Source organism: Nicotiana attenuata, unplaced genomic scaffold (genome assembly GCF_001879085.1).
Source record: "Nicotiana attenuata strain UT unplaced genomic scaffold, NIATTr2, whole genome shotgun sequence".
Lineage (NCBI taxonomy): Eukaryota > Viridiplantae > Streptophyta > Magnoliopsida > Solanales > Solanaceae > Nicotiana > Nicotiana attenuata.
The window spans coordinates 309,313-326,982 of NW_017670647.1; the positions used below are offsets into that span (position 1 = coordinate 309,313).

General features: G+C 43.0%; 1 protein-coding gene across 1 annotated transcript; it reads left to right on the forward strand.

Annotated features, from left to right (window-relative positions):
• The first annotated feature begins 1,709 nt into the window (after window positions 1-1,709).
• Window positions 1,710-7,727, forward strand: LOC109241873. Its single transcript, XM_019408697.1, has 10 exons — window positions 1,710-1,859; window positions 1,928-1,992; window positions 3,083-3,143; window positions 3,214-3,435; window positions 3,491-3,610; window positions 3,737-3,883; window positions 4,865-5,044; window positions 5,784-5,874; window positions 6,027-6,142; window positions 7,494-7,727. Exons 1-10 carry the CDS (start codon window positions 1,710-1,712, stop codon window positions 7,725-7,727), a joined length of 1,386 nt encoding a protein of 461 aa, XP_019264242.1.
• The last annotated feature ends 9,943 nt before the right edge of the window (window positions 7,728-17,670 follow it).

Here is a 17,670-nt window from a genome sequence, read left to right on the forward strand (position 1 = left end):
CGACTATCGCAAAAGCGACCTTAGGATCGCAAATGCGAAGCAAGGCTGTCTCAAATATAGTCGCAAACGCGACAATGAGCTCACAAATGCGAACTGCCCACTACCCAGCCAATGTCGCAAATTCCACTCGAGCTTCGCATTTGCAGAACCCTCATCACAAATTCGAACATGGCCAGAATACCTAGTCGTTGCAATTGTGATTCCACCTCGCAAATGCGTGTAGAATCTCACAAATGCGAGTTTTCTACACTAGAATTCCAATACTCAACAAAACCATATGAAACGCGTCTGAAACTTACTCGAGCCCTAGGGGATCCACACCAAACACCCACATAAGTCTAGAACACACATACAAACACGCTCGCGAGCTCAAAACAATAATATAACGTCCTAAACCATGAATCGATCACTAAAATGCATCAAAATCACAATGAACTCAAGAATTTCCAGAAGCTCAACCAAGCGTCCAATTCCCATCAAATTGACATGGAGTTGTTGTCTCTTTAGTTTATGTTTCCACTTTAAGCCCCTTTAATTATGTACTTGTTATCCCAATACTTGTTGGTTATCCCATCTTTATACTCGACACTTTACATGTTATTTCATTACTTCTTGATATATAAATGCACATGTTTATTGTAGGTGTCTTGTCTTAGCCTCATTACTACCTCGTCGAGTTTAGTCTCGACACATACTGAGTACATTAGGTCGGTTCTACTCATACTACCCTTCTGCGCTTCTTGTGCATATCCGGATATTAGTACCAGTGTAGTCTCGAGAGGTGCTTAGTGGATACCAAATAGGTGATTGAAGGTAGAGCTGTATTCCATCTGCATGCCCTGATTCGTCTTCTTATTTCCATTCTTCGAAAAGTGTTATATTTTCTTTCAAAGTAGTGTATGTAGCAAACTCTAGAGGCTCATGTACTTGTGACTCCACATCTTGGGATGGTCTGCGTTAGATATTGGTTTTAGAACTTATTATGTTTATCTCAAAGTTGCTTTTATGCTATGTTATTATTCTATTGTCTGTCATTTATCGCAGTTCCTCATATTTATTTGTTGTGTGTTGTCTTTCCTATCAAGAGGTGATAGGCGCCATCGCGTCCACAATTGGTTGGGATCTTAGTTCGTGACAAGTTGGTATCAAAGCACTAGGTTGCATAGGTCCCATGAGTCATGAGCAAGCTTATTAGAGTCTTGAGGATCTGTACGGAGACGTCTGTACTCATCTTCTCGAGGCTATAAGGCTTTAGGAAACTTTACTTACTTTCTTTCTCTATTGTGCGACTTTGTTCAATCATTAAGTTTGAATCTTTCTTCTCTTCTTCTCTCACAGATGGTGAGGACGCCTATGTTATCCACAATGGATCAGCAGTCGTATCCAAGATTGCAGCCAATACAAGGGGTAGGGACCGAGGTCGAGGTAGAACCAGATCCAGAGGTAGAGGGAGAGCTCATCCTAGAGGACGCTCAGATACACCCATTGTCGAGCCTCAGATAGAGCAGGATGATACGATCCCTATTCAAACCGAGCCAGTAGGACTAGCTCAGGTCCCATAGGGGTTCATTGCTACCCAGTGCTTCAGTATGCCTTAGCTCGCATGGTTGGCTTGATGGAGAGTATGGCTAGGCCGGCGCATTTCCTGTGGCACCAACCATTTCTCTGGGGGAAGAGCCCAGACTCCCACTACTCATACTCCAGAGCAGATGGATAATGGTTATCATACCCAAGCAGTCCTACTATTTAGGGTGGTTCAGCCTGTTGTTGCTACAAAGCCTGGGGAGAGACCCGCTATGTTAGATGATGAGTTGAAGAGGTTGAGAGGTTCACCAAGTTGTTTCCCACTCACTTTAGTGGTACACCTTCTGAGGACCTACAGGACTTTCTAGACTGTTTCATGATATTTTGCACAACATGGGTATAGTGGAGTCCAACAAAGTTGATTTCACGGTATTTCAGATACATGGTTTTGCCAAGAGGTGGTGGCAGGTGTATGTATAGGGCAAGCTAGAAAGTTCACCTCCTCTCACATGAGCTTAGTTTCTTAGTGTTGTTCTTGCAAATGCTTATTCACTTCTATCAGAGAGAGAAAATCTGCAGTCAGTTCAAGCGCCTTCAGTAGGGTAGCATGATAATTACTCAGTATAAGACTAGATTTGTGGATTTGTCTCGCCATGCAACTATCTTGACCCCTACTCATATGGAGAAGGTGCGGAGGTTCATAGATGGCCTTAAATATTGAATCAGACTTCAGATGGCCAGAGTGACTGAGTATGAGATTTCTTTAATCGGGTAGTGAAGATCGCCAGGAGGATCGATCAGATTAGAGACCGGGCTAGGGAGATGACCTCTAACAAGAGGCCCCGTCATTTTTGAGGATTTAGTGGTGCCTCGTGTGGAGGCAGGAGTTCTTTTGGTATAGGCCATCCTATCAAGCCATTTCAGTCAGCTATACATGTTACCCATGGTACTTCAGGCAGCCACAATACTTATGGTCCTTGTGACGAGCAACTAGCTTACGGCGCACCTCTAGCGCCAGTCAGTGCACCTCTGATACAAAGTTATTAGGGTGGTTATTTAGGTCAGCAATGTCAGTTCTAGGGTCAAAAGTCATGTCAGCCGAGGGATTGTTATATACATGGGATCTAAGTCACGCCGAGAAACCTTTCCCCAGGTCACAGTGCAGTATGCCACAACAAGGTACTCGTGCCATAGTTCTTGCACCGATGGCTCCACCATTCGCACAGCCAATAAGAGGCGGGGGTCAAGTAGCCCGAGTTGGAAGCTAGTCAGTCAGAGGTGGAGGCCAATCAGTGAGAGGTCATCCCAAAGGTGGAGGACATGTTTGTGGGGCTCAGCCCCATTGTTATGCATCTCTAGCTAGACCTGAGGCGGAGTCATTCGATGCAATTACAGGTATTATATTAGTCTGTCGTAGAGATGCTTCCGTGTTGTTTGATCCGGGCTCTACATATTGTGATGTGCCTTCATATTTTGCTTCGCATTTGAGTATGCCTCATGATTCTCTTGATGTTCCTATTTCGGTTAGATACTCTATAGTAGTTTATCATGTGTACAGGTCTTGTGTTGTTACTATTAATAGTTTTGATGCTGTAGTTGATCTTTTGTTGTTGAATATGGTAGATTTTGAGTTCATTCTTGGTATGGATTGGTTGTCCCTATAAAACGCTATCTTGGATTGTCATGCAGATTGTGACTTTGGCTATGTCGGGGTTACCTAGATTAGAGTGGAGAAGGACCCATGGTCACTCCACTATCACGATGGTTTCATATTATAAGGCTCAACGTATGGTTGAGAAGGGGTGTCTGGCATATTTGGCTTATACCCATGGTTCTAGAGCGGAGGTTCCTTCTATGGATTCGGCACCGTTGTGGCTCAGTTTCCTAAGGTGTTTCTTACAAACTTGCTGGGTATGCCACCTAACTGGATATTGACTTTTGCATTGATTCGGTTTTGGGGACTCAGCCTATTTCTATTCCATTGTACTGCATGGCTCCAACTGAGTTGAAAGAATTGAAGGATCAGTTGCAAGATTTGCTTGACAATGGATTCATTAGACCGATTGTCTCACCTTGGAGCATGATGGTGTTGTTTGTTAAGAAAAAAGATGGATCGATGAGGATGTGCATAGATTATCGACAGCTAAAGAAGGTCACTATCAAGAACTAGTATCCTTTATTGAGGATTGATGACTTATTTGAGCAACTTCAGGGTGCTAAGGTGTTTTCCAAGATTGATTTGAGATCTGGATACCATCAGGTGAAGATTAAGGCATCAGATGTTCCTAAGACAACTTTTAGGACTCGATATGGTCACTACGAGTTCTTGGTGATTTCATTTGGCTTGACTAATGCTCAAGTAGCCTTCATGGATTTTATGAATCGATTGTTCAAGCCTTATTTGGATTCCTTTGTGATTGTCTTCATTGATGATATTCTGGTTTACTCCCGCTGTAGAGAGGAGCATGAGCAGCACCTCCGAATTATACTTCAAACATTGAAGGATCATCAACTATATGCCAAGTTTTCAAAGTGTGAGTTCTGGTTAGACTTAGTTTCCTTTTAAGGGCATGTGGTGTCATCCGAGGGTATCAAGGTAGATCCTAAGAAGATTGAGGTAATTCAGAACTGGCCTATACTTATTTCAGTCATAGAGATTCAAAGCTTCTTGGGTTTGGCTGGTTACTATCGCTGGTTCATGGAGGGGTTTTCCTCAATCTCAACCCTGTTGACCAAGTTGACCTAGAAAGGTGCTCTTTCCAGATGGTCCAATGAGTTTGAGGCGAGCTTTCTGAAGCTCAATACATCCTTGACTACAACCTGAGTATGGTATTGCCCTTAGGTTCAGGATCTTATGTTGTGTATTGTGAGGCATCACGTATTGGACTTGGCGCGCTGTTGATGCAAGATTGTAGGGTGATTGCCTACGAGTCTCGTCAGTTGAAGTTTCATGAGAAGAATTAACCTGTGCATGATTTGGAGTTAGCAGCCATTATTCACGCGCTCAAGATTTGGAGGCACTATCCATACGACGTTCTATGCAAGGGTCTATACCAACCATCAGAGTCTCCAGCATCTATTCAAGAAGAAGGATCTTAATTTGTGGAATCAGAGATGGTTAAAGTTACTAAAATACTATGATATCACCATATTATATTATCCAAGGAAGGCCAATATAGTGGCCACTGCCTTGATTAGGAAGGCGAAGAGCATTGGTAGTTTGGCATTTTAACCGACAACGGAGAGGCCATTAGCCATGGATGTTAAGGCTTTGGCCAACCGGTTCGTGAGGTTGGAAGTTTCAGAGCCTAGCCGGGTTTTTGCTTGTGTTGTGGCATAGTCCTCATTTTTGGAGCGCATCAAGGCTCGCCAATTTGATGATCCTTACTTGTTGGTGTTGAAAGACACAATGCAGCGGGGTGGTGTCAAGGAGGTTTTGATTAGAGATGATGGTGTTATGCGGCTTCAGGGCCAAATTTGTGTTCCTAATGTTGATGGGTTGAGAGAGTTGATCCTCGAGGTGGCTCATAGTTTATGGTATTCCATTCATCTAGGTGTCACGAAGATGTATTGTGACTTGAAATAGCACTATTGGTTGCGGAAGATGAAGAAAGACTTTGTTTGACATGTCTCTCGGTTTTTGAATTGTCAATAAGTGAAGTATGAACATCAGAAATCGGGTGGGTTAACTCAGAGATTGGTGATACCAGAGTGGAAGTCGGAGCACATCACTATGGACTTTGTGGTAGGCCTACCACGGACCTTGAGGAAATATGATTCTGTTTGGTCATTGTGGACCAGTTGACAAAGTCCGCAGACTTCATTTTGGTGATGGCATCATATTCTTCAGAGCGATTGCCTCAGATTACATCCGGGAGATTATCCACCTGCACAGTGTGCCCATTTCTATCATTTTAGACTAGGGCAGGTAGTTCACATCACACTTTTGGAGAGCCGTGCAACCTGGATTGGGCACACGGGTCGAGTTGAGTACCGTATTTCATCCTCAGACAAATGGACAGTCTGAGCGTATTATATAGGTTTTGGAGGACATGTTGCAGGCATGCTCTACGAATTTTGAGGGTTGGTGGGACCAGTTTCTACCTCTAGTGGAGTTCGCCTACAATAACAACTATCAGTCTAGAATGGCTCCTTACGAGACCTGATATGGGAGGCGATGTCGTTCTCAGGTAGGATGATTTGAGCCCGGTGAGGCAAGATTGTTCGGCACAGATTTGGTTCGTGATGCCTTGGAAAAGGTAAAAGTGATTCGGGAGTGGCTTTGTACAGCTCAGGCCAGACAAAAGAGTTATGCGGACCGGAAGGTTCGAGATGTGGCTTACATGGAAGGTGAGAAGGTTCTTCTCCGAGTGACACCTATGAAGGGCGTGATGAGATTTGGGAAGAGGGCAAGTTGAGCCCGAGGTTTATTGGCCCATTTGAGATCTTGGCAAGAGTTGGGGAGGTTGCTTATAGGCTTGCATTGCCTTCTATCCTAGCAGAGGTACATTCAGTATTTCGCATTTCTATGCTTCGGAAGTACTATGAGGATAGGTTGCATGTTTTGGACTTTAACACTTTGCAGCTTGATGAGAATTTGACCTATGAAGAAGAGCCGGTAGCTATTCTAGCTGAAAATCCATGGGTAGTTTGGCTCACTTGGAGGCATATCAAAGGTTGTTAGCCAAGGAAATTCATCGGTTGGCTAGTTTGGGAGTTCGGCTTGCGGACTCTAGCGAAGGTAGGGTGATTATGCAGAATAGGGCTGAATTATTATTAGTAGTGGAAGTCAAGGAGAAATAGTACGATGCTCGTTATTGGTGTAGTTGAAGGATGGGATTCATAAACCTAAGACCACGACTTTTTCTCTTGGCATGAATGATGGTATCCTAAGGTACCAAGGACGATTGTGTGTTGTGAATGTGGATGGTCTCCGGGAAAGAATCATGACAGAGGCTCACAGCTCCAAGTATTCCATGCACCTACGCTCTACCAAGATGTACCATGATCTCAAGGAAGTCTACTGGTGGAATGACATGAATAAGGATGTGGCAAACTATGTGGCAAGATGCCCAAGCTGTCAATAAGTGAAGGCCGAGCAGTAGAAACCCGGTGGCCTGGTTCAGAATATGGAAATTCCAATGTGTAAGTGGGAGATGATCAATATGGTCTTTGTAGTAGGTTTACCGCGTATGCCTTGTAAGTTTGATTCGATTTGGGTGATTGTGGATTAACTTACAAAATCACCACACTTCTTGATTGTCAAGGCTACAGACATAGCAGAATATTATGCTCAGTTGTATATCAAGGAAATAGTCAGGTTGCATGGCACTCCAATTTCTATCATCGCAGATCGAGGGGCATAGTTCACCGCTAACTTTTGGTAGAAGTTTAAGCAAGGTTTGGGAACTCAGGTTAATCTTAGCATAGCTTTCCATCCACAAACAAACGGGCCAGCAGAGCGGACTATTCAGACACTTGAGGATATGTAGCATGCTTGTATTCTTGACTTCAAGGGTAGTTGGGATAATCATTTGCCACTCATAAATTTACCTACAACAGTTATCATGATAACATTTGGATGACACCATTCGAGGCTCTATATAGTAGGAGATGTAGATATCCCATTGGGTAGTTTGAAGTTGGGGAAGTAGAATTGATAGGGCCAGACCTTGTGCATCAAGCTATGGAGAAGGTCAAGACCATTAAGGAACGGTTGAAAACTGCTTAGAGTCGCCAGAATTCCTATTCGGATGTTAATCGCAGAGATTTGGAGTTCAAAGAGGATGATTGGGTATTCTTGAAAGTTTCTCCCATGAAGGGAATAATGCGATTTGGGAAGAAGGGACAATTGAATCTAAGGTATATCAGATCGTAAAGAATCTTGTAGAGAGTTGGTCAAGTGGCCTATAAGCTCGAGCTACCTCAAGATATGTCCTTAGTATATCAGACCGTAAAGAATCTTGCAGAGAGTTAGTCAAGTGGCCTATAAGCTCGAGATACCTCAAGATATGTCCTTAGTACACCCAGTGTTTCATGTTTCCATGTTAAAGAAGGTAGTTGGAGATCCATCTCTCATTGTTCAGGTGGATGCTTTTGAGGTTAATGAGGAGTTGACCTACGAAGAGATTCCGGTTGCCATTCTTGATAGAAAAGTTTGGAAGTTGTGGAATAAAGAGATTGCCTCTGTGAAAGGGCTATGACGAAACAAACAATTTGAAGAGGCCACATGGGAGGCTGAGGAAGAAATGAAGGAGAAATACCCTCACTTGTTCATGTAACCATATTGTTAGGAGTTTACTTTATATGAATTTTGTTCAACTTGTATAATTTATGTCAAGATGCTCCTTTTTGGTAATATAATGCTTATGAGGTTATGTTTTCATGCAATGTTATGTCATTGGATTATGAATATGTTGTTAGGATTTGTTTCTGGGGCTCTATGACAGGTGGATACGCCCAATTACAGGGGAAACTGTGCCGAAATTTTTGCAAATTTAGGAGTTAGCCAAATTTGGAACTCTTGAGGTGTGAGGGAAGAGTTAAGTCATGTTGGGTGTTCGGACGGACTCAATTTCTCATTCGAGCATGAATAATCCTAAGCGGGGAAGGATGTAAGTCCCCGTAAAAATATGCCTGTGAGGTTGGAGGGTTGTAGATAAAGCTTGTCGTGGTATGGATTTTTTGGACTAGCTATGCATCGAGGAGTTGGTGGAGTAAAAATTTGTTGAGAAGTGCATTTCTGCGGTCAATTTTGCGAACATAGATTGGTTTTGCGGACCGCAGAACCGTCGCGGAGTGAACCGGGTGAAGCTTAATTTTGAGGGTTATTCCACGTTTAATTATGCAGCCACATATATTGTTTCGCAGGCCGCACTTCCGTCGCAGAACCATCATGAGGATTTTCTTGAGGGAGGTTTCGTGGTCCATTTTGCAGTCGAAAAAGTGATTTGCGAACTGTAGATCTGCCTCAGACTTGGCTAGGTCAGCCTAGTTTTCGAGGATAATTTTGCTGTCCCTTTAGCGAACTGCGAGACCTATTCTATGGTGCATTCTACAATTGCAGGTTGGGTTCGGAGGGTCCATTTTGTGTATTTTTCTAACCTGACCCTATGTTAATTAAAAGCCATTGGGGGTCATTTTGGAAGGCATCTGATGGCATTTTAGAGAGAAGGGAGAGCTAGCTAGAGAGAGAAGGTGAAGCTTACACTCCTACACTTTAACTCTTTGATCTAGCTTTGGAAATTCAAGGGGAGAACTCACGAATCATCTGCTAAAAAGGTAAGCCTTTGTTCCAAGCTTTCATGCAATGTCCTATCATGCATTTGTGGGTAGGATTTCCCTATTTTGAGGCTTATGGGAGGGTGATCGAAAGCCTAAGCCCTCTATTTCGAAATTGGGCTGCATATAGGTAGTGGGAAGTGTGATTCTTGAGAATAAGAGTTCGTCATTTGTGCATGCATGTATCAAAGAAGGTGGTGGGGAGGTTGTGGAACTAGTATTGGTGAGATATTGGTGTTAGAGTTTGTTGTGGGGTGAAGGATTACCACCGTAGGACCTTGTACTCGAATTTGCACCTAGCGTTTGATGAAATGCCTAGATGAGCTGAACCTATGAGCACCTTCCTAACTATGGCTCAATTTTGTTATGTCTCTATAGATTGAAATCACTAGGAGTCTTGAATCGTTGTAGTAATCCTAAGCAAAGCTCAATCAAGGTATGTTGGCTAAACTCTTTCCGTAGAATCAAATATGTCGAAATTCTTGTAACCTTCAATTGTGGTTATAGTCTGCTTCTACGGTTAGCTTGCCCAAAGGCTTATGATTTGGTTCATGTTCCAATTACAAAATGCTATGCTCCTCTTTTGTGCTTATTCCCAATGTGTTTTGAATTTTTACTCGCTTATGAGTTGAAGTTATGATTTTTCTCAATGTTTCAAATATCCTTAAATGTTTTAAGATGACCCTTGAAAGGTAGTGAAATAATGGAAGTAAACAATGAAAATGCATCCCTCGTGCCAAGAATGATGATTTACATTTGTGGCCAAGAGTGCCACTGAAATGAAAAGAAGTATGAAAGGTTATGAAACAAATATGATTCTTTTACATGATAAACAATATTGGGAGTATCGTTAGGTCACCGAGGAAGGCTGGGTTATAAATGCCCAAGCCTGAAACCACACGTGCTGGTGTAGGGATTGATTGAGGGACAAATTCCCATTATATTATATTGATATTATTCCCCTTGTTTGGGATGAGTTGATAGCAATTAAGGACGATGTCGATTCACACGACATGGTGGTGATATGGCTTAGCCGATCGGCCGGAGATCATATGCCATGCTGCAGACATGGTGTTGTTGTGTTACTATGTCAATCCTCATATTTTGGGGTGAGATGGCTTAGACAATCGGGTAATGATCGGACTTCATGCCATGGGCATGGTGGTGTGTAGGTAAAAAAGATCTCCCAACCAAAAATGAATTTTTTTACTTGAAGTTCTACTTTGTTTTAACTTGGTATTTAAATATGATTGTATACTTACTGTTTCCATGTTTCTCTCCTTATGTTGGAATTCCATGAAAGGGTATTTAGCTTTACATACTAGTACTATTCAATGTGTACTAATGTCCCTTTTGTCGGGGGTGCTGCATCTTTAATGGATGCAGGGGGTTCCTCAACAGGCGGCATTAACCCTTAATAGCAGCATACCCCCCACTTAGCGGATCTGGGTGAGCCCTATTCTATACGGGGCCCATAGGTTGTATAGTCTTCATGTACATTACTTTTGAGGTATCGTCGGGGCCTTGTCATTGGCACCTTCATAATGTACTCACGCTCCCTTAGAGGCTTCGTAGACAATGTTATGGGTTATATTTTGATTTGGGCAAAACAAACGAGAAATGTTGTAGCTATGAAACATGTTTCCACTTTTAAACTATGAACATGTAATATTTTGGAATCATAAGTGAAGTTTCTATAAGTAATGTAATTGGTGTTGTACATGTTATTCTCTCGCTTGTCTAACTCTTGGTATTCATCCTCACATTATTCATGGGTAAGGTTGGGTAGAAGGCATCAAGTAGGCTTGCTTGATTGGGATATCTGGGTTCAGCACTGGTCGCGCTCCCTGAGGTCGGGGTGTGACAGTAAGGACCCGATAAGTCATTTTGAGTACTAGTTCCTTTTTTTGTGTTTTGAGACTTTGCATAGCTCAGTTTGATGGTTTATAAATTGCGTGCGTGGACCGTGTCGATTTTCAGATAGCTTATAAGTGAAATTTTAAAGAAGATGTGATTATTCGCTTTAAAAACGACTAGAGTTGACCACGATCAACGTTTTTGGTAAAAGATCTTAGATCAGTGTTTTGACGATTCTGGTAGGTTCTATGATTTTTTAGGATTTGTACGCATTTTTAATTGGGATCCCCGGTGACCCGAGCCGTTTCGGTGCATTACGTGAAAAGTTGGAAAAATAAGTTTTGAAGGTGAAAATCTCGAGCTTTAATGACCGATTCCTAATATTTGATGTTATTTTAATGATTTGAGTTAGTGAGCGAGTTTGTATGATGTTACTACACTTGTGTGAATGTTCGGATTAGAGCCTGAGGGTCTCGGGTGAGTTTCAAATGTGTTTTGGATGATTTTGGAATTGTTGAGAAAATATAGTGTAGTTGGTTTGCAGGTCTCGCAAATGCAAAGACCTATTCGCAAATGCGAGCTTCACTTTGCGAAGTTAGACTCGCATTTACGAAGGAGGATGGGAACTGAGAGCTTCGCTTTTGCGAAGCAGTAATGTCACGACCCCAGTTCGCCCTCCGTGAACTGTCGTGACGGCACCTAGTCCCTACGACTAGGTAAGCCTAACAAGTGCGGAAAAACAATCGAAACCTTGCGAAAATTATAACTTAAAGCCAAGATTTAACAAAATGGAAATGAAATGTAAAATGCCACTCGACACATACAACACAATATCTCAAACTTCTACAATACTATCCCAAAACCCGAAAACTCACGAGAACACATGCTGAGAGAAATATAGTAAAAATGCTCTAACTCCGGAATGTCTACATCAACAGTATAATAGAAGGGCTAATACTACAAGATAGAATAAAGATGGAGACTCTTCGGTCTGCGGACGCGGCAGATGTACCTCGAAGTCTCCAAAAGCTCTCCCTGCCTCAAGGATGGTAAGCCTGTGCAGTGGTACCTAGATCTGCACATGAAAAATATGCGCAGGAAGGGCATGAGTACACCACAGCGGTACTCAGTAAGTGCCAAGCCTAACCTCGGTTGGGTAGTGACGAGGAAGGTCAGGGCCCTACTGAGGTTAAATATGATATAAAGTTTAACAATGTGAAATGATAGTGTGATTAAATAACACAAGATATGAAGGACAACAACAATTATTACAAGGCAAGTAAAATACAGTAAAAGAACGCAACTCAGCTCCAAAATAACAACCGGGGATCTCCCAGGATACCGTCCTGTAGTCCCCAAATATAAATGTCATATCCAGTGGATCTCCGGGGTGCAGTCCTGTAGTCCAACTCATAAATATGCAGGGGGATCTCTATGAATGCAATTCTGTAGTCCCAAAGTAAACATACAGGGGAGCTCCCGGGATACCGTCCTGTAGTCCCAGAGTAAAAGTGGAGGGGGATCTCCCGGAATACCGTTCCGTAGTTCCAAACTAAATACACATCAACAACAAGAATTCAATCCAATCGATTTCATATCAAAGTGAAGCAGGAAATCCTAACCTAGCATGATTCACGTAATACAATTAAGGCAGTTAAGGTAAAGAGAGCAATTTAGTCAAGTAGACATGTTTCTCTAACCTACAGTAGGATTAATGTCCAAACAGTGTAAGCAAAAAAAAAAAAGAACACAATTCAAGGCTATTTTTAAAGAAAAACCGGATTTCCAACAATTAGCACAAGTACGCGCTCGTCACCTCACGTATGAGGCATTTCAATTACCACAATATCAATCCTAAGGGGAAAGGTCCCCCACACAAGGTTAGACAAGCCACTTACCTCGAACCGGCTCAAAATCAACTCGAAACCACACCTTTTCCACGAGTATCCGACTCCAAATGGCCCAAATCTATTCAATTCAGTTTCATAATGTAAATAACACTTCAAATAACTGATTCTATAATTAAATTCTAAGCTAAAACGCGAAATTAGGTAAAATGACCAAAATGCACCTCAGGCCAACATCTCGAAATCGGGTGAAATTTATATTTTCAGAAACCTCGTACTCCCACGAGTCTATTCATAATAAGAACACTGAAATCGGAGTCCAAATCACCCCTCAAATTAATGGTCTAAGAACTTTTCCCCCAATTTCTACCAAAATCCCGAAATTAAATGATTAAATTACTAAAGATTGATGGAATATGACTAGAAAGGGTTAAAGAATCGTTACCCAGAGATCTCCTCTTCAAATCCCTCTCAAAATCGCCCTCTCCCGAGCTCTTATTCGATTTTTCAACTTTTGAAACCAAACCCTCGAAATTTTATATTTCTGCCCAGCTATTTCCGCATATGCGGTCATGGGACCGCATCTGCGGTCCCGCTTCTGCGGACCAATATGTCGCATATGAGACCTTCATTAAAGAGCCCAGGAGCCGCATCTGTGGTTCTTCTTTCGCAGATGCGAAACCGCATCTGCGGTGAAACTTCCGCATCTGCGGAACCTGAAGGAAACCCAAAATCCGCATCTGCGCTTGCCTTGACGCATCTGCGGCGCCGCATCTGTGCTCGCCTTGCCGCATCTGCGGCGCCGCATCTGCGGTCCCCAAACCGCAGATGCGAAAATATCAGAAGCAGCAAAAATCTGCAATCTCTTAACTTTAAAATCTTTCCGCCAACCACCCGAAATCATCCCGAGGCCCCCGGGACCCCAACCAATAACACCTAATACCTCATTCAAACTTGTACCAATCCTTAAACCATCTAAAACAACATCGGAAACTCGAATTAATCAAGGATTTAGCCTAAGAACTCCAAATTTTCCTCAAAATACGCTTTCGATCAAAAACCTAACCAAACCACCTCCGAATGACTTGAAATTTTGCACACACATCACAAATGATATGAAGGAACTACTGCAAGTCTCGGAATTCCATTCCGACCCTCGGATCAAAATCTCACCATCAAACTGGAAACTTCCAAAATCCAACCTTCGGCATTTCAAGCCTAAATTAGCTACGGGCCCCCAAAACACAATCCGACCACGCCCCTAAACCCTGAAATCACCTAACGAAGCTAACGGAACCATCGGATTTCCATTCCGAGGCCGTCTTCACACTGTTATGACTACGGTAAATTTTCCAGCACTTAAGCTCTCATTTAGGGACTAAGTGTCCCAAAACTCTCTGAAACTCAAAACCGAACATCCCGGCAAATCAAAATAGCAGAAATAAGCTTGGGGGAAGCAGTTAATAGGGGATCAGGGCGAAAATTCCAAAAACGACCGGCCGGGTCGTTACATCCTCCCACACTTAAACATTCGTTCGTCCTCGAACGAGCACAAAGACATATCTGAAGTAGTGAAAAGATGAGGGTACTGGCTGCGCATATCCTACTCGATCTCCCAGGTCGCCTCCTCGACCGGCTGACCCAGCCACTGAACCTTCACGGACGCAATGTTCTTCGACCTCAGCTTCCTGACCTACCTGTCCAATATTGCCACTGGCTCCTCAACATAAGATAGATCCTTCACGGTGCCTTCTGAATGCTGGACTGATAGCTGTTGTTGTAGGCAAACTCCGCCAATGGCAAGAACTGATCCCAAGAACCTCCAAACTCAATCACACACGCACAGAGCATATCCTCAAGAATCTGAATAGTGCGCTCTGACTGCCCGTCCGTCTAAGGGTGAAATGCTGTGCTCAACTCCTCCCGAGTACCCAACTCCTGCTGTATGGCTCTCCAGAACCGCAATGTGAACTGAGTACCTCTGTCTGAAATGATGGAAACTGGAATACCATGCAGATGAACAATCTCCCGGATATAAATCTCCGCCAACCGCTCCGAGGAATAGGTAGTACACACGGGGATGAAATGCGCGGACTTGGTCAGCCGATCCATAATAACCCAAATGGCATCGAACTTCTTCAAAGTCCGTGGGAGTCCGGTTACGAAGTCCATGGTGATCCGCTCCCACTTCCACTCCGGAATCTCTATCTGCTGAAGCAATCCACCCGGTCTCTGGTGCTCGTACTTTACCTGCTGACAATTAAGGCACCAGGCTACAAACCCAACTATATCCTTCTTCATCTTCCTCCACCAGTAGTGCTGCCTCAAATCCTGATACATCTTCGCGACACCCGGATGAATGGAATACCGCGAACTATGGGCCTCCTCTAGAATCAACTCCCAAAGTCCACCAACATTGGGTACACAGACCCGACCCTGCATCCTCAATACTCCATCCTCGCCAATGGTCACATCCCTGTCATCACCATGCTGAACCTTGTCCTTGAGGACAAGCAAATAAGGGTCATCATACTGCCGCTCCCTGATACGATCAAATAAGGAAGACCGAGAAACCACACAAGCTAGAACCCGGCTGGGCTTCGAAAGATCCAATCTCACAAACTGGCTGGCTAGGGCCTGAACATCCATCGGCATAGGCCTCTCTGCTGCTGGTAAATAAGCCAAACTCCCCAAACTCTCTGCCCGGCGGCTCAAAGCATCGGCCACCACATTGGCCTTGCCCGGGTGATACAAGATAGTGATGTCATAATCCTTCAGCAACTCTAGCCATTTCCTCTGATGCAAATTAAGGTCCTTTTGCTTGAACAGATGCTGCAAACTCCGGTGATCAGTATATATCTCACAAGGCACACCGTACAAGTAAAGATGCCAGATCTTCAAGGCATGAACAATGGCAGCTAACTCAAGATCATGGAAAGGATAATTCTTCTCATGTATCTTCAACTGTCTGGACGCATAGGCAATCACCCTACCATCCTGCATCAATATCGCTCCAAGGCCAACTCTCGAGGCATCACAATAGACCGTATAAGACCCCGAACCGGTAGGCAATATCAAAACTGGGGCTGTAGTCAGGGCTGTCTTGAGCTTCTGAAAGCTCGCCTCACACTCGTCCGTCCACTGGAACGGAGCACCCTTCTGGGTCAGTCTGGTCATAGGTGCTGCAATAGATGAAAACCCCTGAACAAATCAACGGTAATAACCCGCCAAGCCAAGAAAACTACGGATCTCTGTAGCTGAGGATGGTCTGGGCCAACTCTGCACGGCCTCCACTTTCTTCAGATCCACCTGAATACCCTCTCTCGAGGCCACATTACCCAAAAACGCCACGGAGTCCAACCAAAACTCACATTTTGAGAACTTAGCATACAAATTCTTCTCTCTCAAGGTCTGGAGCACTGCTCTCAAGTGCTGCTCATGCTCTCCTCGACTCCGGGAATACACCAGGATTGTCATCAATAAAAACGATCACGAACGAATTAAGATATGGCCGGAAAACACTGTGCATCAGATGCATGAAGGCTGCTGGGGCATTGGTCAGCCCAAATGACATAACAAGGAACTAATAATGACCATACCGAGTCCTAAAGGCCGTCTTCGGGATGTCTGGCTCCCGAATCTTCAACTGATGGTAACCTGAGCGCAAATCAATCTTAGAAAACACCCGTGCGCCCTGAAGCTGGTCAAATAGATCATCAATACGAGGCAAAGGATAGCGGTTCTTCACTGTCACCTTATTCAACTGGCGGTAATCAATACACATGCGCATAGAACCATCCTTCTTCTTCACAAATAACACAGGAGCACCCCAAGGCAATACACTGGGTCGAATAAAACCTTTATCAAGTAATTCCTCCAATTGCTCCTTCAACTCCTTCAACTCAAGAGGCGCCATACGGTACGGAGGGATAGAAATGGGCTGAGTGCCCGGCAACAAATCAATGCCAAAATTAATGTCCCTACCGGGAGGCAAGACCGGAGATCAGCTGGAAACACATCAGGAAAATCCCGTACTATCGGGACTGAATCAACAGAAGAGGTATCCATGCTGGCATCTCTCACATAAGCTAAGTACGCATCACAATCTTTCTCAACCATACGCTAAACCTTAAGGAAAGAAATAACTCTACTGGTAGTGTGACCTAAGGCACCCCTCCACTCAATATGCGGTACACCTGGCATGGCCAGTGTCACAGTTTTGGCGTGACAATCAAGAATAGCATGATGGGGTGACAACCAGTCCATGCCCAAAATAAAATCAAAATCAACCATGCTGAGTGTGAACACCTAATTTTTGACCACACCCCTAATCCTATATTACTTTAGTGTAAATATTTGTTTTAGGTCTAATCTTAATATTTTAAACTTTTGTCTTACTCTTAATAGGTCTTTTTTGAAAGAAAAAAAAATTATGAAAAAAATACATGCACATTCTTTGAGTATAAGTTTTATTTCTATTTACAAGAGAAAAGACAATTTACAATATATATATATATATATATATATATATATATATATAATTAGTTTTAATTATTATTACTATCATTTTTTTTATAAGTAAGCTATAGAATATTTTTTAGTATCATTTAAAGTACATGTAAATATTTAGTTTTCCTATATTGTAAGAAATGTTGGTTAATCTTTTTATCTTTATAACATAATTTATTAAAAAATTTAAAAAAAAAGAAAAGGCAAGATGAAGTTAACGTGAGAGAGATAAAGTTTGTTATCAAACTTTTATCCCAAAAAATCTGATTTTTGCTTGCTAACAATTATACCAATCCCATAATCCCCATTTTTAGCCTAACTAACCCCACAATCTCCATTTTCCCCAACTCCCTCACGTTCCCATATCCCTCACTTCACATCACTTCCTTCCCCACTGACATCACACACTCACGTCCCAATCCCCACTTCCCCACTTTCTTGATATCAGTTATACAACACACACATCTATATATTGGATTCCCCCATTAAAAAAAGAGAGGAGGCGGCAGACCTTTTAGGAATTCTTAAGCAAAGAGGACCCCCATTTTTTGACCTCTCTTTCTCTGTTTCCTCACCTTAGAATTTTCCAGCAACACATACACGCATAGATATCAAGCCTTTGGTTGTTCTCTTTTCTTTTCCAAGTCAAAAG

Excerpts from the sequence above, each read along its gene's own strand:
- LOC109241873 (XM_019408697.1), top strand. The coding sequence starts at position 1,710 with ATGGATAATGGTTATCATACCCAAGCAGTCCTACTATTTAGGGTGGTT. Across the intron at positions 3,884-4,864 it reads TTGGCTTGACTAATGCTCAA|TCCTCATTTTTGGAGCGCAT; the intron begins GTAGCCTTCATG and ends GTTGTGGCATAG. Across the intron at positions 6,143-7,493 it reads TGACCTATGAAGAAGAGCCG|AGAGTTAGTCAAGTGGCCTA; the intron begins GTAGCTATTCTA and ends AGAATCTTGCAG.